This window comes from Platichthys flesus, chromosome 17 (genome assembly GCF_949316205.1).
Source record: "Platichthys flesus chromosome 17, fPlaFle2.1, whole genome shotgun sequence".
Lineage (NCBI taxonomy): Eukaryota > Metazoa > Chordata > Actinopteri > Pleuronectiformes > Pleuronectidae > Platichthys > Platichthys flesus.
The window spans coordinates 16,802,847-16,827,534 of NC_084961.1; the positions used below are offsets into that span (position 1 = coordinate 16,802,847).

Consider the following 24,688-nt stretch of genomic DNA (forward strand, 5'->3'; position numbering starts at 1 on the left):
AGCTGAATACCTATCACTCGACTCTCCACTTCAAAACATTGTTTGTCCAGTTTGGACTAGTGTCAAAAACATGGCGGCCTCCATAGAGAGGACTTGCTCTTGATATAAATGTACACTTTTTAGTACCCTAGAATCAGGTCTGATTCTAGGGTAAAGACAACAACAATTCATAAAATTTAGTTGATATATCACATATTAGCGCAAACATCACTCGGATTATTTTTATGTTAATGTTGTATCAATAGATCCCTTTCACCTAAATCTTACACACTGGACCTTGAAACTAACACACATGCAGGTGAAGACTTACATCAATTGGCACGCTGTCATACAGCCTCTTTCCAATCACTGTCTTCCCCTGGATATCAATGTCCTCTCTGTCTCCGATGGGCAGAGTCTGGATGTGTTTGCAGTCCAGGTATAGAGACACAGCCTTGGCCTCGACACTGAGGGCAATCTTGTGCCAGTTACGATCGAACAGGTTGTCAACTTCAGGGTTTTTGAACACGGCTCTGACAGCATCTTTTGTCAGCCCGACAGCGTTGTACTCCACCGCCTTGTTTTCACCGTCCAGACGGATGGACACCTGACAAGACAGAGGCAGGGGGATGTTAAAAATATGGGGCTGAAAAATACAGGCAGTCAAGTCCAGATATATTGAATCACACAGCATCTCACCCTGGTTTCCTCAGTGTCTCGGAAAATAAAGCTAACCAAAGGCACAAGACATTTTCACATTTAACATATAACAACTTTTGAATTGCCTAGAATTACAGTGTATATATGTATATATTAAAATATAGAACAATATTTGGTTTGAGTTTCCATTTGATAATCATGATCAAGAGTTTGGATTTGATTTTATCTGACATGACATGCATAGATTCACAATGTAGATGGAAATAGTAAGTGTACTGGGCACAGCTTTTTACCTTATGACTGCTTCAATCTGGAAACATAACAGTCACATTTAGTATTATTTACATTTGGCTGACCCACCTGTGGGATTCCATATTTGTCGAAAACCTGCCAGAGGTACCAGTCTTCACGTCTTGAAGTTTTCCTAAATTTGAATGTCGTCACAAAGGCGTATTCATCCGGTAGCCCCTGAGGAAACACGTCTCTGTAAAATGAAAGCACAAAGTTATTGCTCAGGTAACCTGAACTTTATTTTATTTATATTTTTGATTGTTTAATTTTGGGTCATTTCATTTGAAATTTGTCAGGGAATTAGCATTACTCAAGTACAATATTAACCAAGATGACATCAGCATTATTAGCTACAATATCAATTGTAATTTTCAGCAATAAAATGCTGCTTTGGTACCATTTGCCCTTCTTACATCTGTTTCAAAGCTTTTAATCAATTCAGCATGGACATATTGACAAACAGCAATCATACCCTCAATTAGTCCTAAAAAACTGGACGTAATTGGTTAATGGATGTACGAATAAACATGTTATCCCATTCTTAAAGTCCCAGACACACAGATATTTAGAGGAAAATGTGCTGTGCATTGTTTGATGTAAACCTGGAAGGTCACTTACTCTGTCTGCTGTACAATGGGCATGGTGCCAAGGCGAACATAAGAACTCTGGCCTTCATCAACTCTGGTTCCCAGGATATCTCTCACACTGAAGAACTCCATCAGGTCGAACCCTGCAGCAACAGAAGAGAACAATAAGGTAGTTGGCCTCAAGACAGCCACACAAACAGACTCACATACACACGCACGTACACATTCACAAACACACACACCGTAAATAGGCACAACGGGATCTTGAGTCGCGAGGTTGACTTATGGTTTTGTCCGATTTCTCGTGGTGCACTGAGGTTTAATGAGGTCAGTCCCACCTCAGCCTGGAACCACTGTGTTTGTGGCTTTCAGGGGAGACATTTTGCTCACAACATTACTGAATAACTGGGATATGGAGCCACTTGTTGGCCATCTAGTATCTGTATGATTTTTTTGTAAGAGAGGAAAAGACTAGTTGCCATTGCTGGCAAGGTCCCCATGTGAGACTGGGAGTGTGGGCACGTGTGTGTACATTGCAGTGCAGCATGGGATTTGAAGTGGTGTGACCACAGACCATATTTAGGAGGCTCAGAAAGGACACTCCCTTGTACAACAAACACAGGCTGTAGCTATGACAATGCCAGCCTGCTGACAGCACCAATGCTGCCAGTGTGTCCTGTAGATCTCACTCAAAGCCAGTGGTTATGTTGCATGGACCGAGCTCTCCTCAAAACCGACTGTGTCTTTAGTGAGTCAACAGAATGAGGACACTCTCAGCATATTCCTGCAAGGCCCCAGTAATGCAGCCAATCTATGAAATGTAAGGTTTCCGCTGGGAGCAACAGTGCACTAATCTTTACACGAGCAAACTGGAACATTAAGGTGGAAACTTGAGAGGCTGCCAAAAGCTTAGTGGGTGTCATTAGAAATAGCCTGGAAACAGGTGGAAAGACACACAGGCTGCCCCTGTGCTATTATCAACAGAGTAAAAAATAACATTAAAACCAAGCCCAGTCATAACAGACTGAATATCTGAGGGGTCAGCACCTCACCACAGCTACTTGCTCAGTCAGTGAAGGCCACCAAGTGTCTCAGATACAGTGTTAGAGATGACAAATGTGTGATCAGATGACTGCTTTAAACATGTTGCGAGGTAGCAAAATATAAATTATGGACAATCAAAACAAATTTTGAGTTCCATTTCTTCACTCTTACTTGAGTTACCTCCACTGCTCTGAAGATGGCACTGTCTCTTCTATCACCTAAATACTAAATATCAGTTTAATATCACTTTAATACAACCTTATTTGCTTGATCCTGATATTTTTCCCCGAAGTAGTTAGGCCAAAAGGTCTGGTTAAAATCAATCTCCTCGGAAATAGATTCATGCTGAACTTTGCCTTTCAACTTTTGCATCTTTTGAATCTTAAAATAAAAAGAGCGTACAAATATTATAATTTTATTGCACTTCAAAATCAGGCTAAGCCATAGACACTATAGTCACTGACTAGTGATAACAATTCAGAAGGCTTGAAAGCAACTTAGCTAAAGCTTCAGCCTGATCTTTTCCACCACTGGTGATGTTCTACATGTTTCGCTGGTTCTCAGTCTGGTTAAAGGTTTGCTCGAGGAAGCTGTGCAGCTGTGAGCCTTATTGGCCCAGAATCTCTCTGTCACCATACTTGCATTGTGCACATTTGGTCACCGCGTCGTTTCTGTGGCTGTATGGGGGCCATCTGAACGCAAAGCTGTAATTTGGACTAGCAGCGGATAGCCTATAATCAACCCCCAAAAAAGTTATTTTGGACAGCCAAAAGCGACCAATGGGGTGATCTGCGGGAAAAGCCAGATGAGTTCACCGACTGGGAAAGACTGAACGCGTGCACGCTGCATTCTTTTGATCCGAGCAGATGGCAACATTTGTGCAGTAGATTGCGAGCGAGGAGCCACAGAGACACTTTGCAGCCTCTCAGCCCCCCCGAGGGGTCGGACTAGACTGCCTGTGATGAATACAAGTCTGGCTCAGACCACAGGTCTCTTGGATGTCGAATCACAATCAGCAGCAAATAGTCCTGACACTTCTCACGGAGGGTTCTCACTCTTCACATGTATTTGTTGTGTAATTATAAGTGGGGAGAATACACAGGACCGGCTGCTGCAGTGAGGATAAGTATTGTTTATCTGGAGCAACGAGAACATCTCTATGTGCTTAGCCACGAACTGAAAAATATCATATTTACCCAAGCAAGTTTGACATTATACTTTATGTCTTGGAGCAAGGCCTAAGTTATAGACTCACTGCAGTTTGGAAAACCCCGAACATCTTTGTCATGTCAGGGAGCTTCAGACCTCAGACCTCTGTTTGATAACACGTTGGCCAAGTTTGCCTCAATGCAGGTTTAATGAGCTCTGACAGTGGATATCAGTTGCAATCAGAAATATTCAACCCCCTCACCTCACTAGACATTATAGTGATGTGGATGACAGATAATGACAATAAAAAACAAAAAAACCTCATCAAATAACAAAAGATATTTATTGATGCGTATTTTAGTTATTTTGACAACAGAAGTTGACTTAACTTTGAAGTTCAAATGAAAAATGTAACTCTTTCAACACATGTGCATGTGCAGTATTATTCAACCCCCCAGCTTCAGTACTTTGTGGCGCATCCTCTAGCTTTTATAACTTCTAAAAAATGTTTTCGGTAAGTGCGGACAAGCTTGTTACACCTCTCGATTGGAATTTTTGCCCATTTTTCACGTGCAAAAGCCTCTAGAGCAGTGATGTTTGATGGCTTCCATGCTGCAACTTCCTTTTTTAAATCCCAACAAAGATTTTCAATCAAATTTGAATCTGGTGACTGTGAATGCCACTCCAGGACGTTCCAGGATCTTTTTCTCAACCAAGCTTTGGTGGACTTGGAGATTTTGCTTTGGATCATTGTCTTGCTGGAAAGTCCAATGATCACCAAGGTTAAATTTTTCAACAGAAGGCATTCCATTTCACATTCCTCTTTAAAACGGCCTGGTATTTCTGTGAATCCATGATGCCATGTACACAATAAAGATTGCTAGTTCCAGCCCAACATCATCTTTGACCAACCTCTATGCTGGACTATGGGGAAGGTATTCTTCTGGTCATAAGCCTGGCCTTTCACACGCGAGACATACCGCTGGTCCATACGTCCAAACAGTTCCAGTTTGGTTTCATCAGTCCATAGAACTGTCACCTAAAACTCTGTAAGCTTATCCATATTCCTCCTGGCATTTTCTAGTCGACTTTTGATGTTGCTTGTGGTCAAGAGCTGAGTGCATCTTGGAGCCGGCCAAGTCCTTTATTATTCAGTGCATGTCTTATAGTTGCAACTGCAGCACTTGTACCAGCCTTCATCAGGTCATCCTGTAGGTGTCTTGCAGTCACACAGGGGTTTATCTGAGTTGTTCTGACTAAGTTGCTGAGGGTCCTTGATGAGATGTTGGGCTTTCTTCCACGGCCAGGCATGTTTGAAGCTGCTCCATCAGTTGTAAACTTCCTTATAATGTTCCCAATTGTGTCTCTTGGAATATACGTTTTTGGGGAATTCTTCTTCTTCCCAAGGCCTTTCAGGTGTGATGAAATGATCTCCTCTCTCAGCTTTTGTGGAAGCTCCTTTGTCTTTCCCATGATTGCAACTCACCTTGAATACCTTCATGGGTGGGGTTTATATTGCATCACAGCTGAAGCAAATGAAGGATCAGTATAGAGTTCCCAAAGGCTTAATAATGTTTAAACTCAACTTTAGGACAAAAAAAACTGTCAGACAGCTTTAAAATCAACAATATTATATAGGGGTTGAATAATTGTGACATGGCTATCTTAACAATCAACTCATAAAGAAGGCATCCGAAGCAGAATCTTGATCAAAGAACAAGATTCTGTCTACTTTAAGACAGAATGATAAATCCTTAAAATCTTTGGGGGGTTGAATATTTCTGATTGCAACTGTATGTCAGATATGTGACTGTCTATGCAATAGGTGAAGAAAATCAATAATCACCCTTACACTTTCTCTGATTGTGCCATTGTCCCAGGTAAAAAGTAAACTCTTTATATGGTCTTAATGGTACAGAAATCCATATGTAATTATGAATCTTACCATAAGGCAATAATTAAAGATTTAAAATATTTATAGAAACCCTGCTCTTGGTGAGCACCATTTTTTATTTATAGTGCAAAATGTCAAATGATTATAAATCAGTCTAGTGTACAGTATAGTTATGGTGTATTCCTACCTAGCTGCTGGTTACAGGGAAAATTGTTTCCATGGGAACAAGATTTGATATATGATCTAACTCAGAAAGACAAATAAAACAACTCAAGCCAGAGGATTCATTCCAGTAAGTACATCTGCTGAGGAAAGTAGCAGTGGGTTTGAGTGATTTATCTAAAGTTTATTCTAATTCTTTTATGGTTTAGAAGAAAAGCAAAAACATGTATTTAGCACTCGCCCATTATCGAGGATGTGTTAATGTGTCTCGACAGTGGGAAGTGATGCTGGCGTGTGTGATCAGAAACACACACTCGTCTCTGTAGTCTGTACTTTGACAAAGTGTCATTCTTATCTGTACAGAGCTTTGAGAAGAGTGATAGCGTGTTAAATTTAAAGCTTTACCAAACATCAAGAGCCATAACTGACTGTACTTCAGTAGAATTTGTATTATACTTGCATTTTACTAAGGTGTCTTTTCTGATATACTCATAACTTCAATAGTTTAGATGGAAATCATTTATGTTAATGCTGTAGTTAGTATTTAACATTAGATTGTATATAAGACATATAGTCAGCTCACAAATTACGTTGTTTATCTATAAATCATTCACAACATTACAAGTAGCTCCAGCTAGATATCTATAACATTTTAATGTTGGTTATACATTAATGTATCTGGATAAACATCCAGTTATGTAATGCCTGCATTACAACTAATACAACAATTAGAAGGAACTATTTGTCACAATTGCTAATATTCTACAATTGTGACAGCCAGTAGATTATGGTGGTGTGTTAATACTTCTTAAACCGCTGCTCGGCTTAAACAATAGTATGAATAAAACAGATCACGGCTGTGTAACTCATAAGGAAGTCTGGGAAGATTTTTTTTTATTTATTGTATTTCCTTCCATCTGTTCTTGTCCTCTTGTAAGTGTAGGACCAGTAAACGTGAACTTGATTCAACGATCGTTGCCACACCACCGAAGCAAACTGTCAACACCACTCTTTCACTTTGTATTCACATTGCACTCTGCTGTCTGTCTGCCTCATTTGCTACTATCTGTTCTGGTTTGTGCCCAGCATCGTCCTGTTCACTCCAGCATTATCCCAGAGGCAATTTCCCCCCTGTGGTTATAGCACAGTAGCCTTTTGGCAAACAGCACTGGTGTTTGAGTAAGAAGTCGGCTGGGGTCTTTGCATGTTACGTCTGCATGACTTTCCTCCGGCCGCTCTGGTTTCCTCCCTCAGTCCAATGACAGGCAGGTTCGATGAATGTTATACTGTAAGATTCCTGTGGCCTCAGACCAGTGGATTTCTACCAGTGACCATGAAACATTTCAGTTTGTTTTCCCTTGTTTTAGATACTCCACTGACAACCTGTCAGGGATATACGATTTGCACATTGCACAGCCAATGTACTGTAAGCTCTGGTGCGCTACCTGCCCACAAAAGCCAGCTGCACTTTTGGGTATTGATATTTTTGCAAAACTGTCAAAACTTTATGTAGCCTGTGCATAATAAAAACAAATACATAGTAAAATAGTCCATAGGGATCATCTGCCGATCAAATTGCCTTGTTCAAACACGGTCAGACGTCACTGGACCGTGCGAATGTGTGAAGAGTGAACATTTCAAAAACACAACTCTCCCCACTCTTACATCTCTTTTTCCATGAAGTTCAACCGAGCAGGAGTCCAAACAGTCATGCCTGTGCATCTGTTTTTTCTCTTAGGGTGATGGATCTGGGTGGGAGACAGACAGGAACTCAGATCCCCCACAAGACACTCTTATAACAACATCCGACCCGTTCGGATAAACGCTATTCAAGACGCCTGAGAAACCTTAAGCACAGAGCTTGAAAATCACAGCTGCATGTCATGTGCCAAATCAGGGCTTCTGCGAGTTTGACCTTGTTAAACGAATAGTTTGACATGTTGAGGAAAGCACTTATTCTTGCCGAGGTACAGTAGACAGGACAATTGGGACTGCGCCTGTTGCAGCACAGCATGAAGCTATCACCAGCAACATGTTATCTGAGCGAAGCCTTATAGCCTACTGAAGTCTGTAGAAACAGCTAGCTTCCTACATCCAAAGCAGTGGTGTAACCTATATCGCAGTATATGGTTGGCATCCTCAGCCTTGGACTAGACTGACACTGTCAATCATTGACTACTCATGTTCACTAGAAAGGACATCTTTTCTGGGACAGGAGATATGCTCATGTGCTCGCCAAAGAGGGCCTCTGAACGGGCGAACAGGACCGGTACTAACTTAATGGATTTTTTTATGGTCACTGGTCCGCCAAATGGAAATGTCCCAATATTTCCGATGGGCAGTAAAACACTGGGTATACTAAAACTACTCTCTCCCCGCTTCACACACAACCATCCAAGGGCAACACCCAATCAGCACCATCACACTCATTAACACATACATTCCGTGCATTAACACATGGATCCTATGTTAAGCCACCACATACCTCACTTTTCAACACAGAAAGACAGTGCAGAGATCTAGAGTGTATATAATGAACGGATATGACATGAGAACACGCACTTCTCTGCAAACCTCATTTTCTAGCAGTTACACAAATAGTCCTCATGTATCCTCATTTACACTTAGGTGGCCATAGGCAAATCTCCGTCTTTTTATCATCATATGGTAAATCTTGTATACCTTTGCCTCATATAAACTACCCAACTCGTCCAAAGGGACAAAGAAAGCATGTAGGACTGCAACTTGTTTTTAGTCATGAGCTTATGTTACCACACAAACAAAAACGTATTGACAGTGTACTGTATACAATGCAACCTCGAAATTTGCTGACCTTTTTTAAATGGCTGTTACTTAAACATTGACAAATATGAAATAAACTTGATTGTGATCAAATACATGACTTAAGCGAGTACAAAAGGTCTACCTATTTATTTTCATATCAAATGGAGAAGGACGGCGGCCATTGGCTGACTGGAACTGGAGGCAAAATACATCCAAATCTCTAAAACACAAATTTGACATTTGTGTCATGTCAAATTGGTAAACATGTATTAATTCAAATCTGACGGATTTTTGTTATGCTGGCAACGTAAAAAATGACAGAAAATGAATGTGCCAGAAAAGTAACACTTCTAACAAGAGAGACATTAATGAAAATTGTAAGTAAAAACTAAAAAATATATGTCTGCATATAAATAGATTGAGAAAGGTAAATGTGGCAGTGTAGGAAATGCTTTGAAAATTAAAGAGCAGACTTTGTGGTTGACTTTTTTTTGCCAGCGCTACATGTTGCTGGGTGGAAAGCTGTAGTTTGCACATACCTGGAACCTCTTCAAGACCATAACTGGTGCTGTTGGGCTTAAAGCGATCAGGTTGAACCTTCATGTTTGGACACAGGACATCTGAGGAGAAAAAACAGTTGTTTGGTTAGGCACGCCACTGTAAATCACAATTTGATATGAAAACCAAACTGAATTGGTGTGTTTTTCTGCAGTAAACCTAACAATCTGTTGTTGATTGCTAATACAAATCAGTCATTATGACATTTTGTAAGGACTTAAGTGTAAAAAGTGTGAAGTGTTGGATTGTTTTGGAAAGTGGTGACCTCATTGAAATGCAGTCTGAACTGTGTGGTGTCTGGGGAGTGTGGTTTCTTGGGGTAAGGTGTGTGGTCCTAGGAGGGGTGTCTCTGCTGCGAGGGGGGGCACATCCAGGAGCAGGAAGAAACAGGAAGCTGGAAGAGTTTTATATTTCCACTCAGACATATTTCTGTGATGGCGGTGACAGTGAGAAGGGCAACACTGCCAGGTTAAGTTTTCATTGGCAGGAGAGGTATCTTCTATTTGTGTCAACACGCCAGATGCCAGCTTCACAGCTGAAGAAAGCAGATATGGAGGATATAAGCAGATATCCTGTTGAGTTAAATGGATCTAAACATTAGCTTAGAGATGTTATTGACATTCAACCTTGGATGTGGACAATTTGGTTTATGGCCCTCAGACTACTGGTAATTTACACCAATGTCCCACAAACGTCTTCCCTCGTCCACAGATGTCACAGTCTGCCTCCCAGTGGAGATTTACTCTCTCTGGAAACTGTTCAGGTCTGCGGAGTCACAGGGATGCTGTATTTTTAATAAGCCCTTAACTTTTCATCAAGTGCCACTATGAGGACTTTTTTTTTAATTATTTGTCCAACTTTAGATGTTCACTGTAAAAGGGAGAACCAATGATTAAATTAGTGCTCTTTACTCGTTCCTCACAATTCAGCTGATTCAATTCACCATGCATCCTTTACAACAGAAACTGGGTAATGTATTTTCCCTTTAAGGAGTATAAAACTACAAAGAGAGCTCAGTTGTGCACATAGCAGTAGAGCATACGTTGTAGTTGTACCCTAATGGTATTATAGCATGTTGGGGTTAGATGGGTGGAGCCTCCCAGCATGCACTGAGAACATTCTGTTGACATTAGTTGTATTCTAAGACTTTATAGATGGGAATTGGCTTGTTGTATTTCCATTCTTAAATTTTTTGCATTGTGTTTGCGCTCCGTGGTAATTACTGTCGTGAAGGAAGCATTTTGTCATCATGACTGAAACAATGTACATGGTAAGTAATAACCAAATATGTATATGGGCAAACTTTCTTGTTTTTTATTGATGACCTGAGGAGTTTGAAAATAAAAGGTTCATTTTTAAAGTTGGAACAACTTGACAAATTAGGTTAAAGGAACTTTAAGTGAAATTAAGTAGTTTTACTATTTTTAAGGCAATCGGTTACCTAGATTTATGTTAAGTGCCAATCGGTATGAGCTTACATTGTACTGTTGAATATCAAATACCCTAAGCATGAGCATGCTGACATTTAGCTCTTGAAAGCTGCACTGCTAAGTGCAGCCTCAGAGCAGCTGATGACTCACTAGCTTAGTAACATTTAGTACACACTATATTTAGGTGACAGATACAGTCACTTTCACAAGACTAATCAATTGTAGCATTTAGCTCAAATTGCTGCTGCGTCCCAGCTGCTTGAGTTTTTTAGACTTGTAATTATTTTTTTCAAGGTTGTTTGGGCTCATAAAGCCAACTCCCAATTACCTCTTTTATTACAAGAAATCTCAGAGGCCAATTTCTATAAACCAAGAGGGTAAACCTAAAATTATCTAAGTGGCAAACCAAAGACACAATATTTGTTTATATTTGTTTTCAATGACCCTTTAAACTGCCTTGGGGAAGGTTTCTTCTCATTAACAGCAGGGTTGCAACAGATGTGTCAACCCCCCTAACAGATGGATAAGCACAAATAAAATCTGGGTTTATTTCAAGACCAAATCACCATGATCTGCTTCCCCTTGTGAAGGAAATCGTCTCCCTCAGCTTACATGGCAAGGATGAATCAGGCAACAACAGCAAATCAGTATCCCTGCTATCTGCTTATAATTGATCTGTGCAGAAGTTCTCATTAAACCTAAAATTAGTCCAACAATTTGTCTGTGTCCTGGCTGTCTGTCCTAAATATTACCAGTGGCAAAAAATATAACAGTGAGAAACTACAACTTCCTTAGTAGATCAAGTATCTGCCAAACATCTTCTGTTAAACCTTGTAATTTTCTTAAATCACAGCTATAAAAAAACATCACGTCAGAGAGGTTTAACCTTGGCGGCATTAATTATGGGACAGCTTTGTTGACATGGCTTGTTTTTCTGTTTCATGCAGAGCATGTCTAATGAGAAAAATCCAAGCAGCTAGTTTAAATTTAAACAGAATGTTCTGTGATTCTACAAGTTGTGTCCTCGCAGTTTCACATGGTTTATTTTTAAAGCAGCTGTACACGTTGTCCTTGTTTGTGTCAGACTTCTTTTTGTTGAGCAGGGAAATTGAAGGAGTCTTTTTTTTTTCTCTCTTGTTCGGTCTCAAAGTCTTTTTTAAGTGATGCTGATGCCAGATCTGAAATGATACTTTGTTTATATAGTTTATAAAGCCCAGTTCTTCCAAAGATTAGTGTTCTCTGAATGAGTGGAAGTGTGTCACTCATTTGGTTCACATGGTGTTGTTGCACAGCTCTGAGATTTAGCCTGTTAGACAGAAGAGCTACTCCCCACACTTGAAACTATAATTTAGGCATCCGGCTCAGAGTTAAAATGGAGTCAATGTAAAACCTTCATTTGAGATGAATGTCTCAAACAGGTTCAATGTATGAGCAGAAACTGAAACAGCGACAGATTTAACAACTAGCTTTGTTTTCAGATATGGATACATTTTTAATCATCACTGTTACCCGTCATACTTTTGGTCATCAACATTCAAAGACAAGGGCTTTTATATTATTGACCTAATGCCACATCCACACGTATACAGGTATTTTGTAAATCTGCGGTCTTCCTCCATGGTTAAAAAGATAAGAAATGCTTTTAAGCCCTGACCAGAGGAAGGCAAAGCAACAGGCAGCTATACTCAGAACCTTAAAGCCACACTGCCAAATCATGAGCCTTAAAAAAGTCATTAGCGGTTAGACCTACAGCAATGACGTCAGAAGAAAAAAACTACCAGTCAACACAACAACACGATAAAAGGCATTTCGGAAAATGAGAGTTTTGCAAAGGCAACATTTTTGGTGACCTAAAAAGCGGGAGAGCCAAAACACATAGAAAAAGAAAAGGCTTCTATGGTATTTTAAAATGAGCCCACACGCGAGTTATTTTTTAAAACCTATGGATTAAAAGGTGAAAACATCTAACATGGACAGTGGAACGGCTTCGCTGGATCCACTTGAAACATTAGATCTATAATTTTCGGGGTGAAAATAACTAAAATGCTCAGTGAGCCAGTTATGCTGACCACTGATATACTTAGAGACTCACTCGTGGTGATGGCAGAGATTAGAGAAAGAAAATACTGGACCTGTGTAAATTTAGACTTTGGTCTGTTAAACAAACTTGCCGTACAGCGTGTTTCATAATATACAACCTACATTATTGGTTGGCAGTTTGAAAATCTCCAGTCAAAGAGCAAGGTCAAAGGTTAGCAGCTTTACAATGAATCTCCGTGCTGCTCTTGCACCAACATCACTACTGTGAGACGATACGCCCTTGAAAAAGAATAACCGAGATTTAGAGTCTGAATCAACACTTTCTGAGGAGGAAATCTCTACTTTAGACATGCTTTGACAATTTAGAGTCAGATTGAAGTGAGAGTTTGTCAAAGCTCTCATCAGTATGCTAAACCTTGCAATAATGTCATATCCGTTTTTGTATTTGTTGTTTGCGGCTAAATCTTTTGGCATCCTTTTTCTTTCCTGTCTGGCTAATTTTAGGCAGGAATTTTAAGCGTTGGACTGCGAAGCATCCAACTTCTCCCTGAAAACACTCATGCGTATACCTCTCCACCTCTTCACACAGCTGCCGAACAACTCTAAGCTGCTCCTTCACTTCTTAACGGAGTCGAAAAAGCTTCTCAGTGGACTAGTGGAAAAAACATTTAGGTTAGCATAAGACAAGCGTCCCCGTGCTAAACACCTCTGCACTAGAGTAGCAGTGAAAAAAGCTGCTGCACCACAGAAATGTCTTGGCTAGAAGACTGTCATTTACAAGCCAATTTTTGCAACACCCCCCTCACATGCTTCATATTCAGTCAAATAGAAGCCATGACAGAAAAGTATGCAAGTGCAGCAGCTCTCTGTGGTTAGGGTGGGGTTCGTGGCCAGGGTTTTTTCTCAGTATTGTGGTTAAAGGTTCAAATAAGAGTCTAATTTGATTAAAGGTAGGTTCAGGGTGAGCCAGGCGCATCAAATAGAAGCTTCAAAAAGAGGCCATGTGGCATTCAGTGTGAGTGATGTGTTGGCATTTGGCCTGATGGCCGACTTACTCTCGCACAGCCGCCTCCTCAGCCGGCCCCTGATTTTGTCAATGGCATTAAAGTCCGTCACGTGGAAGACATGGGCATTTTTTGGCTCAGCAGCGATTTCCTCAAGCTCTTCCTTTAGCGCCTCCCCGATGCCCACGGCAAACATCCTGATGCCGGCTTTGGCAGCCTCCTTTGAGGGCTCCAGAACATAATCCTGGCTTCGTCCATCTGTGAGAAGGATGGCCACCCGCTGAATGCCTCTGGCTTTAGGCCTCGCTCCGTTCTGCTCTGTGAAGATGTTAGTGGTTGTGTAGCTGATAGCATCCCCGGTCATTGTATTTCCCCCCAGGTAGCGTATGTTACGGGCAGCTCGCTTCACATCTTCAAGGGTCCTGTGTCTTCCCAGGCCGAACTCGGTTGTGGGTTTGTCACTGTAGCGAACAACAGCTACTCTTGTCTTGTCTGTTGCCACGTCGAAAGACTCCACCAGGTTGGCCACCCATTGTCTGATCTTCTCAAAGTTCTCTTTTCCAACACTGGATGAGGTATCAAGGATAAAGGCCAGGTCATAGTGGACATTTTTACACCCTGCAGTAGGAGGATACAAGATGATTTAGTCACTGGTCACATACAGCCAGTAAAAGGTCTAGAACTTCCGGTCTTGTTGGTCTTACCTGCCCTCTGTGCTTCCACTCCCTCACGAGACAGGCTCAAGGCCAGGATGACCAGGACCAAGCTGATTCGAAATCCTACTCGTAATTCCATTTTGGCCTTGGTCTGGATCTGTTTAGTTTAGTTTATTACCACCATCAAGCTTTCCAGTCTGTGGAAGGGTAAGTGGAAACATCAACAAGTCGCTCTTTACATGTAGTCACTACAGCCAGATTTGTAAATGAACAACTGATCTAAAAAATATTTTACAGTGTAAACCCTTTTGCAGAACTGTATCTTGCACCTTGTGGTCACTGAAACATTTACAACAATTTGTTATTACTTCTGTCAGACCTGAAAACCAGAATGGAACAAGCACTTGTAGTGCAGGAAGACTGCTGTCAAAAAATAGGAGTCCTATAATGAATGACTGTTACAAAATTGCAATAGATAGTTTCTTTGCAAGAAATGAAAAATCGTCAATCTTAGCAGGTCTCTGTATTATTTATATTGCCTCCTGTTTAAATGGCAGGAAGTGTTTTATGTGATAGTTAAAGGCTGAGTCTGAAACACATTTGTCTCTACAGCAGAAAGTGAATTCTCTATCCAGAAAAAACTGGACCCTAGAAAGTTGCTGGAATGTGCTGCCAAATAACTTTTTAACCATGTCCACCAAGTTTAAGAACAACAGCAGGAGTGGACAGTCGGTTGATGTTGCAGTGCATGATTCTTCAGTTTGAAATGGTATCTCAAGCTGTCCTTTTAAGGTGCCACTGTTCCTTGAATGTGTCTTTTGTTGGATTCATTTAGGAGGCGGTTTTTCTGGGTGGCACGGACAAAAACCTGATGTTTAAATACAAATCTATTCTCGCATGAACTGTACCCCAGTGGTTGTGATGCCTGCTATTAGAGCCAAAGTGTGACTGACTGTAGCCATAACATGGGCTCGTCCTGCAAGAGCATGTCATTGCGGGGGGTCAGTGTAGGTGGTTAAGAAAAATCTGAGTTCAGCGTAACTGGGAAAACAATAATGAGTCCCCCCTGTCCTGAAAAGTTATTTAGCATCATTGGCCACTTTTCTGTGCTGATATTTCCACTGAATTAACAGTACAAACTGTATTTGTGTTTATTTTTCCAGAGGGACTAAATTAAAAACCTAACCTAAATTTGGAGGAGAGCTATTTCGGAAGACAATTCTGTTCCCTTTCTTCATGAAAAGAAAGAGAAGATGAAAATAATGAGAGCACTATCATATCTGGTTAATAGCTTAGCATTAACCAGGAAAACAAAAAAAATGCTCAAATGTAAAGTGAAATCTTTACACAGAGGTTGTTGTTCAAGGAATAATGTGTGAATGTGTTTCACTAAATAATTTTTATCTGTTTCTCCCCATTCCTAGGTTTTATGCTAAGCTAAGCTAACAATTTCCTAAATAAAGCCTAATATTTAATATGCCTGAACACTTTTTCTCCTGTTTTAAAATTAAGGATGCCATATTTAAAATATATTCTACTCATGTTATGAATAAAAAAGTGGAAAATTGGGCCTAAAAGAAAAAAAGGTTGTGATAAATTATACAGAGAGTGCTTAAAACAGAAAGTAATTTCAGGAAATGCTGTTAAGTTTAAAGCACAGCAGTCTCTTGACTGTGGCTTGGCCTGTGTAACTGAAATAGAGGGTTCATTATTTATTTTTGGGTTTAAATATAGTGTGTTGGTCTCCAGATAGTCCACCAGTTTCCTTATCTGATTCCCCAATGGGCAATTTCTGCGACTTGGTTTCACTGCAGCTATTAATGAGCAGAATAGACACGCTTGCTGAAGCACTCTAATTACCTCTATTAGTGTCCACGTTAAAAGTCCAAGATATTCAGTCTAACAGGTCTCAAATGGAAAAAATAACAAAAAATAAATAATATTTCGGCTGCCCTACGGGAGCCACTGAACAAGATTTGGATTCATGCTCTGTAATCCTCTTTACCCAACTTTCCACCAGTCTAACATATCCTAATTTGCCTCCCTTTCATCTCTGATTACAGTTAAACACACTGTACGGGTCTGCCAGAGCTGTGTAGGGTTAACAGCAGTTTTACTAGCGGTTACGGTATCCGAGGTAAATCTAAAAACAGGCTGGGTTGCCTCTGTCAACATCTGAACCTGAGGCCAGATTCCTTACAAACGCGGGGTCTGTATCATCAGGCCTGTTTCCACTTCGTCTCTCAATGGCAGACCTGGGACTGCAATGTAGATGTCTATAACAGAAGCCCCACATTTATCATTTGCAAAATGTGGAAAACATGTTTTTTTTTTTTTCGTGTGCAACCCAAGAAGGCTGGAAAAGGAGGAAAGTCTGTTCTCTGATAGAGCATTATGTGAATGCAGGAAACACATCAACAACTTAAAAACACCATAAAAAATTATAATACGATTGATTCATTTTTGAGGCAGAGCACTGTGACAAGAGGATGATGTTATGAAGCAGATTTCTTCCTTACCTGTTCTGTCACTCAGTCAACGTGATTGGAGGTGTCAGTCTCTCTCTCTGCCTCCAGCTCTCACACCCTGATTCAGCACCGGGTCGGCATCATTACCAGGTGATAATAATCCAAAATGTCTCCCCCAGCAGGCACCACCAATCAAAATGAGATTATCATATAATCCAGGGAGACAATCCAGTGTTGACTGTTGTTACAAAGTGAGGTGAGCACTCTGCAACCTTGTGGATGGTTGGACAGAGTGGGAGGGAACACCGAGGGGGGAAAGTGTTGGGTTTCACCGGGAGACGAGGTGGCTTCTACTGTTCTTCACTGGGCCATGCACATAAAAAAGGCCGAGAGGCGCAGCCAATTATAGACCCAACTTTCTGGATATTTTTGTCCTTTTTTTCCCCCTCTGTCTCTCTCTCTCTCTCCCTCCTTTATGGCTGCGCCCATCTCAAGTGCAGCCCTTAAAGACAAGGCTCGGCTTCTTGGCAACCGCCTCAACTGTCCGGCCTTTGCCACTGTGACAGCCACAGCGGAGCCGCCCTTGGGGCTAGTGGTGGGCCGGGCCGCGTTTGGCTTCAGCCCGCCACACACTCGCGAGGGAAAGGCTGTACTTAAGTTGGGGGAAATGATTACAGAACACTGGTGCTTGCAGCTTTGCACTGAATGCCTGTCCTTGCACTGACTCAACAGCGAGGCCCTGTGATCTATATTGCTCATGTCCAGCTGTTTTGACAAGTTTACAATCATGGCAAACCACATCCTCCATTTTAAATCGTAAAAATATACATTATTTATTTATCTTACTCAGTTTGGCTCTTTGCCTAACTTTCTGCTAAAGTTCCACATATATTTTCTCAAAAAAGTTTGATTTCATCTTTTTTTACTTTGTAGAACTTTTTTGTTTTTCACCCTGCAGAGTGTTTTAATTCCCCTCTCGTCCTCGTTGATAGAAAACCCAGTCCTCCACTCACTCATAGACCTACATGGGCTGTAGTTTGATATATGCTTCGGGAGGATGCGTGTGTTTCCCATTCAGTGTGCGCTGATGTCCTTATCATGTGCGGTCATGCTCCCTGGCAGGAGGGGAGGCTGCGGTGAAACACAGCAGCTCTGTCTCTGTGTCTGACATCCTGCCCGGCAGACATCTCTCCGTCTCTCATCCAAAGTCTCCTGCATCACATGTCTCATGTCGGCAGGTCTTTTGTTGAAGTTCCCTCCTCAAAGTGCTCCCACAGCTGTCGCCACATGCTGTGTTTGGAAGATCCACCCGAATGGGCCGGAGAGCTGTCGAGGTGCCGAAACACCCAGAATCCCAGTGTCAATATTTGAATGCCATGTACAACAAACATGTTAGCCATTACATCCAGGCCTATTTACAGTGCCTTTGTAGCCAGGGAAAGTGAGCGTGGGCCGGGGCTATGTATAGGCTCATCGTGAAGTGGATGGGAAGTGGGTTGATGATTGGGAGCAGATGCACGTTATGAGTGATGGTGTCAGTCTGAGGAACCGTCTGTCGCCTTATGTGCGAGGGCTAAAGAGGTGACTGGCATGTAGGGTGAACGAGAGGCTGCGGGCACTAGTGCCGGAGAGAGAGCCATCTGTCATGTGACGCACGGCCAGCTTCCCACCTCCCACATCAGAGAGACGCTGTCATTTGAAAGAATATGTCCGATATCAATGTGTGTTTGTACTGACGCAGAGCGGATTTTGTATATTTTCAAAGGTAGATCTGTGAATTGTTAAACTTCGGTATGAATAAAGACAAAATAAAAGGAGGAGACAGATGTTTTCACAATCTCTTCTCTGTTCTGTGATACATTATACATTGCACGACCATAAATGGCTCCCACACAGCTTGGTATGAAACCACTACACTGCTTAACCAGATCCAGACAGGTACTGGCTCCAAAACTTGGGGAAATATCTCCTTTGAGTTGGACCTTCGGGGATTAAGTGAGTTTTAAAGTTTCAAATGGGCTAAAACAGGATTGTGAAGCACTTTAAGTGCTAATCAGGAATCATAAAGTGTAATATATATACATATCAAGCATTAGGGCCCCACTGTTTGGAACTAAGATACATTACTTCTCTAGGTTCTTCTAAATCTTATCCTAAAAACTTTAATGTTGAAAGTTTCTTGAAGGATTTAATTTGCATTTATTTATTTGTTTTTGTTGATTTCTTGTTTATCTCTCATGTGGCCTGTGTCCTTTTAGTCTACTGCCCTGTTTTTTGGTATGTTTGTTTATAAATCTAGACACACCTGCCCGCTGTTGCACAAAACTGAATAATGTTACGGTATTAAAATAGCTATTAATGTCTCAAGCTAAATTATAATGGCCTGTTAAAAAAACAGTCGACATGTCCAAATGTCCACGTCCGAGTCATGAGTGGGGGAGCTTGAGTCAGAAGTCATGGAAATCAGTTGGTCCGATTCCTGGAGTCAAGTGCTATTACACTGATGTGAGTCAGATGAGCGGCAGATACATTGATGAATGAAGCAGACAGAGCATAAGAACACAGACAGAAGTTTTAGGCTGAGTTACAGCACCGATGTTGTCTGTTTGGCTGAGGACCCAAGGTCAGATGCGTCATGGCAGAATTTGAGCATCATCCAAATCTTCCAGCGTGCAGAGCATTAGAGGTCCATCAAACATCAACAAACCTCTGCCGCTCGTTGTGGTTGAAAAAGAAACTCAATGACACTCAGGAACTCGTGCTGAGAGCTGAAAGTCCTGTTCGCATTGAAAACAGCAGACCTATTAGAAATAAGTGCAGTTTGGTTCAACAGGTAGAACATTATACTCATTACAGAGTGATGTCCATCGATCGCTGGCTAATCAGTAAACATTCTTTGATGAATTTACCTCTAAATTTCTAACCATAACACTCACGAAGATTTTTCGATGAGGGCTTTTTGGGCCGCTCCATTACCATGGATCAACTGCAGTGGGCGAGCTCCTCATGTTTCGTGCCAGCAGCTTCACTTTGTGCTGCGTCTGCTTCACCTAATTAAATGAGTGCACACTCTGGACTGATGGGGAGAAGCCTCTTGAAATGGGACAGTCCATAACTTAGATTGACGGGCATAAATATATATATATAATTTTTTTTTTTTTTATGAAATAATGTTCATTTATTTATTGATTTTCTGGTTTTGAATGCACGAGGGGGAAAGTTCATGGAACCATTTTGTCTGTGCCACCAACATGTTCCTCTGCTGCGCTGCTGCTGCTGCTTTCCTCAGCAGTCCACTATACAGAGCCTTTCATTTGACACAGTCGTAAAGATCTGAAACATTGCAATACAAACATTAATACCATATTTTCTAGAACCTTGTAGCTGCAGATGTAAAGACATTTGTTCGACAGAGCACTGTGTTTTTCTACAGCTATAACTTCTCCCAGGAGGACACATTTTATTTTGTGTTTTACTAAGTTATCATTCATCATCTGTTTGCACACCAGCGTCCACCACTGACTGTCCACAATGGGAGTTATGGTTCTTGCTAAATACATTAATAAACCCTTTTTCCTGTTTACAACTACACTATATTGGGTTGTAAGTCAATCACGTGTATATTAACTGGATGTAAAGGCTTGAAATGGGGATTTAAGGTAGTGTTTTATATTACCAATTTCAGGAAAGATATACAGAATATGACATGCGAGTAGTATGAGAAGAATAACAACTGTCCAATCACAAAATTTGAAATATAAAGCATAGAACGTTCTACAGTTTATTCAACCCCACAATCTAAATAGTGAAACTGTCCATCAGTGTTGTACTTTTAAAACAGGGAGATCTGAATTGTTCTATTACTGAGAAAACCCTTAAATGTCCATTAGCAATACGTTGTTACAGTTCAATGTATCAAATACATTAAAATTGAAGTGCATGAAATACAAAACCAAAAAAGGCAACTTGATCTGACGCAAACGTTTTGTGAGTGTTTTGGCGTTAAAGTTTTTTTGGTGAAATCCAGCAAATCTGCAAATGAAATTGAGCAATACCAGAGGGAACAACCAGAGACATTACTCCTAATGAAAAAGACATATGTTGATTCTGTCTCTGCTGATAGAAAAGTGATGACAGGGAACCTGAGGAAATGTCCCAAGCTTGAGAAACTAAATACAGGAAAATAAAATAGAACAATAAAGTTGAACAACAAGGTAACATAAGGATCTGTGGGTCTGTATGTGTGTGTGTGTGTGTGTGTGTGTGTGTGTGTGTGTGTGTGTGTGTGTGTGTGTGTGTGTGAATGTGTGCTGGCTTTACCTATTGTCAGTTTGTTGGTCACTTTGTGTTGACTGTAAACAACAATTAGCATTTGTTTTTGAGGAAGTGTCACATTTCAGAGATATTTGTTGTTATTGTTCGTATTGTGGTTTGTAATAAAAAAAAACATGAATGGTTTTAATAGAGTTAAAATATTTTGGCTCATAAAAAAGGACAAAAACTGAGTATATTGGCACATTTAAGGATTAATTCACATTATATGGTTAATATATCGTCCATATTACTGTTTCTTGCCCAATAAATTAAATCATACATGAGTAATAAACTGACTCAAAAAGTTTTTTGAGACTGTTTGACTTCAGTCTGTCATTCACTATGTCCTCAGGTGCAGACGTGACAGATTGTGTATCACAGTTAGAGTTGCTCCACAGCGACTGTATCTGTATGCTTTTTGATCAAGGCTTTTTGACTCTTTGATTTCCAGTTAGAAGCACTCGGCCTGATGCTGTCAGGTGCATGTCCACTGCCTCCACCTTCATCTGACTGCCGGTTGAGAGTGCTTCCTCCAGCCTGCTGAGTGCTGACCTCCTGATGGCCCTTCCTGATGCTTCCCCTCTCCAAGGAGGCTGCAGGAGGCTCCTTGATGCCTTTACCAGCGAGCTGCTGCCCCCCCAGCTGCCCTGTGCCTCGGACACCTTGGGCCAGCTTGTCTTCAACTGCAGATAATCCCCCTGTTGACATGTTTGTATTGCACTGATCCTCTTCCAGGCACTGAACTCTCCTCAGCCTCAGTCGCCTCCTGCCTGCAGTCTCCTGCTGGAGGGAGCTGGGGCTCAGACGTGTGGTCTCTCCACCACGTGAGGCCTGAGCTTTACCTCGGGGAGAAAGTACAGGAGGAGCGGGTTTGCTGCACAGGGGAGCGGGGGTACCTCGACACACCACGTCCTTCAGAAGGCTGTCTCCAGTTTGCTCTGCAGGGCTGGGGTGTTTCGTCTGGGGCCTCAGGGATCTGTGTTGCTGCTGGGCTTTGAGTGTGTGAGTGGAAGCAGAGGGGCACGGAGCAGCTTTTATCGGTCTCTGTCTCACACTTGACTTCCCCTTCCTTGTTGCGTTCAGTGTCACGTCCAGTTTACAGGAAGCAGGTTTGGCTTCTTGCTGGCCAAACTTAAGTTTCTGCCTCTGGGCCTCCTTCACCTCCTCTGGCAGATCCAGCGGGGCGAGCTTCAGGGGGCGTCTCTCTAAGTCAGGCCTTGGTGTTTTGAGCAGCAACGAGTCCAACTGTGCGGTGCCCTCCTGGGTCACCGGAGGGGCCGTAAGCTGACCCACTGCCTCCTTTCCGTGTTTCGCTGACAGATGGAGACCAGGTGTTTTTGAAACGCGGCCATTTTTAGCGGCCAGCCGGAGGTTTTGGCCATTCAGAAGCAACATGCTATTTTTAACTTGGATGGTCGACATTTCTTCTCGCTGGGGAGCCCCCTGAACAAAAGAGACATCAGCGACTCATTTCAATCTTATTAGTAAAGTGATAATGTGGCTCCCTGTTGTACCTAGAATCCTTTAGCTCAGTACTTTTAAGCATTATACAGCACTTAACATCCAATTATAACAAGTGCAAATCACTCACAGAGATAAATCATTTAATTATTCAATTAACTGTTTTAGTTTCTGAAGGCAAGAATCATTCACCACAATGATTTCTTCAACTGGCTTATTTTATCCCCTCTAACAGTCCAAATATATTCAGTTAATTCTCATTTATAGTAACGAAAAACAGGAAGGTCAATTAACAAACTAATTATTGCAGCTCTAATTATTTATGACCAAAAGCCAATCAAAACAGGTAAACAGATTTGGGAATAGCTGTTGTAGAGGTTACACGGGTTATTGGAGAGAATTATGATTATTTAGAATCAAAAAGATGCTAAAAGGACAAAACAAATAACGAGGCCAGAGGGATTTTTCATTTCCTTTTCCAACCAGTTGTTTTTATAAATTGTTCAATGTTAAAGGCATTAACAAAGGATTCATGTATCCAGTAGTTCTAAATGAGGTCTCACTGGAAGGTTGCGCCAAAGCTTTTGTTTCTGACTGAGAAAACAGCTAAATGCAAATACACCACATTGCTTTACTCTGCAGATAATATCATAATATATATATACATTTATATAGATATATAATATAATATAATGTGTCACACAAACGTCTTCAGCATATGGAATAAAACTACTTTACTTCCAAGACTACCTCCTTAAAATAAGCCAAATGCATATGACCCTTAATATATATGAGCTTGAAACAGTTGAGTATGTGTTTGAACCCTTTTTGCTAGAAGCATGGTCCGTCACTTTCACTGCACCTAATACCAACTGTCACTCTGTTAATTACCAGTGATCAACTGTCTAAAACGATACAGATAAAACAAGGGAAATAAGAGCACAGTGATACTCACAGGTTTTTGCAACAATCTCTTCCTTGATATTTGTGTGTAGAAGTTGTTGTCGTCAATGTGTTTGTTGGTCCGTGCCACCTGGCCACAGGCAATGACACTGTAGTTGGGAGAGGTTTTAGCCGCCTTAATGTGATTAAGCAGATTAGGGTCACGGTGATTTCTGATGATCTCCTGCTCACAGGCAGCCAATATGCACACTCATGGCCCGACAGTGTTGACAAGACTGTGTTTTCATGGTGCTCATCAGGACTCTGCATCTACACGAAATGAAATGAGCGGCGACTTGCTGCTTAAATCATAATAAAAGTTTAGATTAGGAAATTGAGTGTGCTTCACCGGCCACTAGATGGTGCCAGAGTCCTCCTTTGTGCATCAGCATTTGGAGCGTGTGATAGTGGCGTTAACTGCAGACATCAACAACATCACCATCAAAATCATCATCCTCACCACCACCACCATCATCACCATCATCATCATCATCAGTAGCACAGCCAGTTATTAAGCGGCTGGTGGCAACTGGACAGAGAATTATCTTCAAGTCCTTTACATTAGATCTTTTAAATCTTCCCTGAACACAGTCGGGATTAAGCCTTTCATTATTATCATATATGTATTCCATATTATTATATATTCATGATTCTCATCATATATTTAGTATTCTTGTATATTGTTGTATATTAATTTTGTAAATGCACATTTTATTCTATAACTGTGAAAAACGTTATTTTATTATAGTCATGTCATTTACCGCATAATGTACAAATTGGAATAGAGCTTTCCTGAAGATGGTCAGATGATTTCCCTTGTTTAACCACTGTTACAATAAACATCTTGTGTCTTGGATCTAGATGCCGTCCAATTCCGTTTCTTTCAAACTATTTTTGAAAGAAATATTAAATACAATATTACTTAAACATCTGTTTGTCCATGACTGTTAAGATCCCCCCATGGAGACCCCACTTTTTTCCTTCAGGCTTCAAATCCTTCTCAAGAAACAATTTAAGAGGGACAATCTGTCTGAGCTGAAAATGAAGAATCAGATGCATTAACTTGCATCATTAAGCATTTTAAAAGTTCCAAGCTGTCATCCAAGCTTTCATTCATGCTACGTTCATTCAAAATCAATTATTACACAGTATATACAGTACAAGGTTATTATTATTATTTCATGAAGCGCAGTGATGCGAGTAATCAAGGTAAAAGCCTTTGTATCACTATTTCACCAGAAAGCAGCTGCAGCGGCTGTGACTCC

The 24,688-nt window shown here is 41.1% G+C and overlaps 2 protein-coding genes across 2 annotated transcripts in view; both read right to left on the bottom strand.

Annotated features, from left to right (window-relative positions):
* Positions 1-17,010, bottom strand: part of col22a1 (collagen, type XXII, alpha 1) — a 51,232-nt gene extending 34,222 nt beyond the window's left edge. The window contains exons 1-7 of the mRNA XM_062410602.1: positions 16,758-17,010; positions 14,287-14,435; positions 13,634-14,200; positions 9,090-9,170; positions 1,549-1,660; positions 1,000-1,123; positions 311-586 (exon numbers count right to left, since the gene is read on the bottom strand). Of these exons, the coding sequence (XP_062266586.1) occupies positions 311-586; positions 1,000-1,123; positions 1,549-1,660; positions 9,090-9,170; positions 13,634-14,200; positions 14,287-14,377 (1,251 nt within the window). The 5' untranslated portion in view covers positions 14,378-14,435; positions 16,758-17,010. The remainder of the gene's footprint in view (positions 1-310; positions 587-999; positions 1,124-1,548; positions 1,661-9,089; positions 9,171-13,633; positions 14,201-14,286; positions 14,436-16,757) is intronic.
* A 2,950-nt stretch (positions 17,011-19,960) lies between these two features.
* Positions 19,961-23,514, bottom strand: LOC133972759 (uncharacterized). The gene is made up of 2 exons (XM_062410335.1): positions 23,437-23,514; positions 19,961-22,463 (listed from the first exon to the last, which is right to left on the bottom strand). The coding sequence occupies exon 2, from the start codon at positions 22,440-22,442 to the stop codon at positions 21,402-21,404; it is 1,041 nt and encodes a 346-aa protein (XP_062266319.1). The 5' UTR covers positions 22,443-22,463; positions 23,437-23,514; the 3' UTR covers positions 19,961-21,401.
* Between the last annotated feature and the right edge of the window lie 1,174 nt (positions 23,515-24,688).

What these genes read in the sequence shown, in the direction of transcription:
- LOC133972759 (XM_062410335.1), bottom strand. Translation starts at nt 22,442, where the DNA reads ATGTCGACCATCCAAGTTAAAAATAGCATGTTGCTTCTGAATGGCCAA.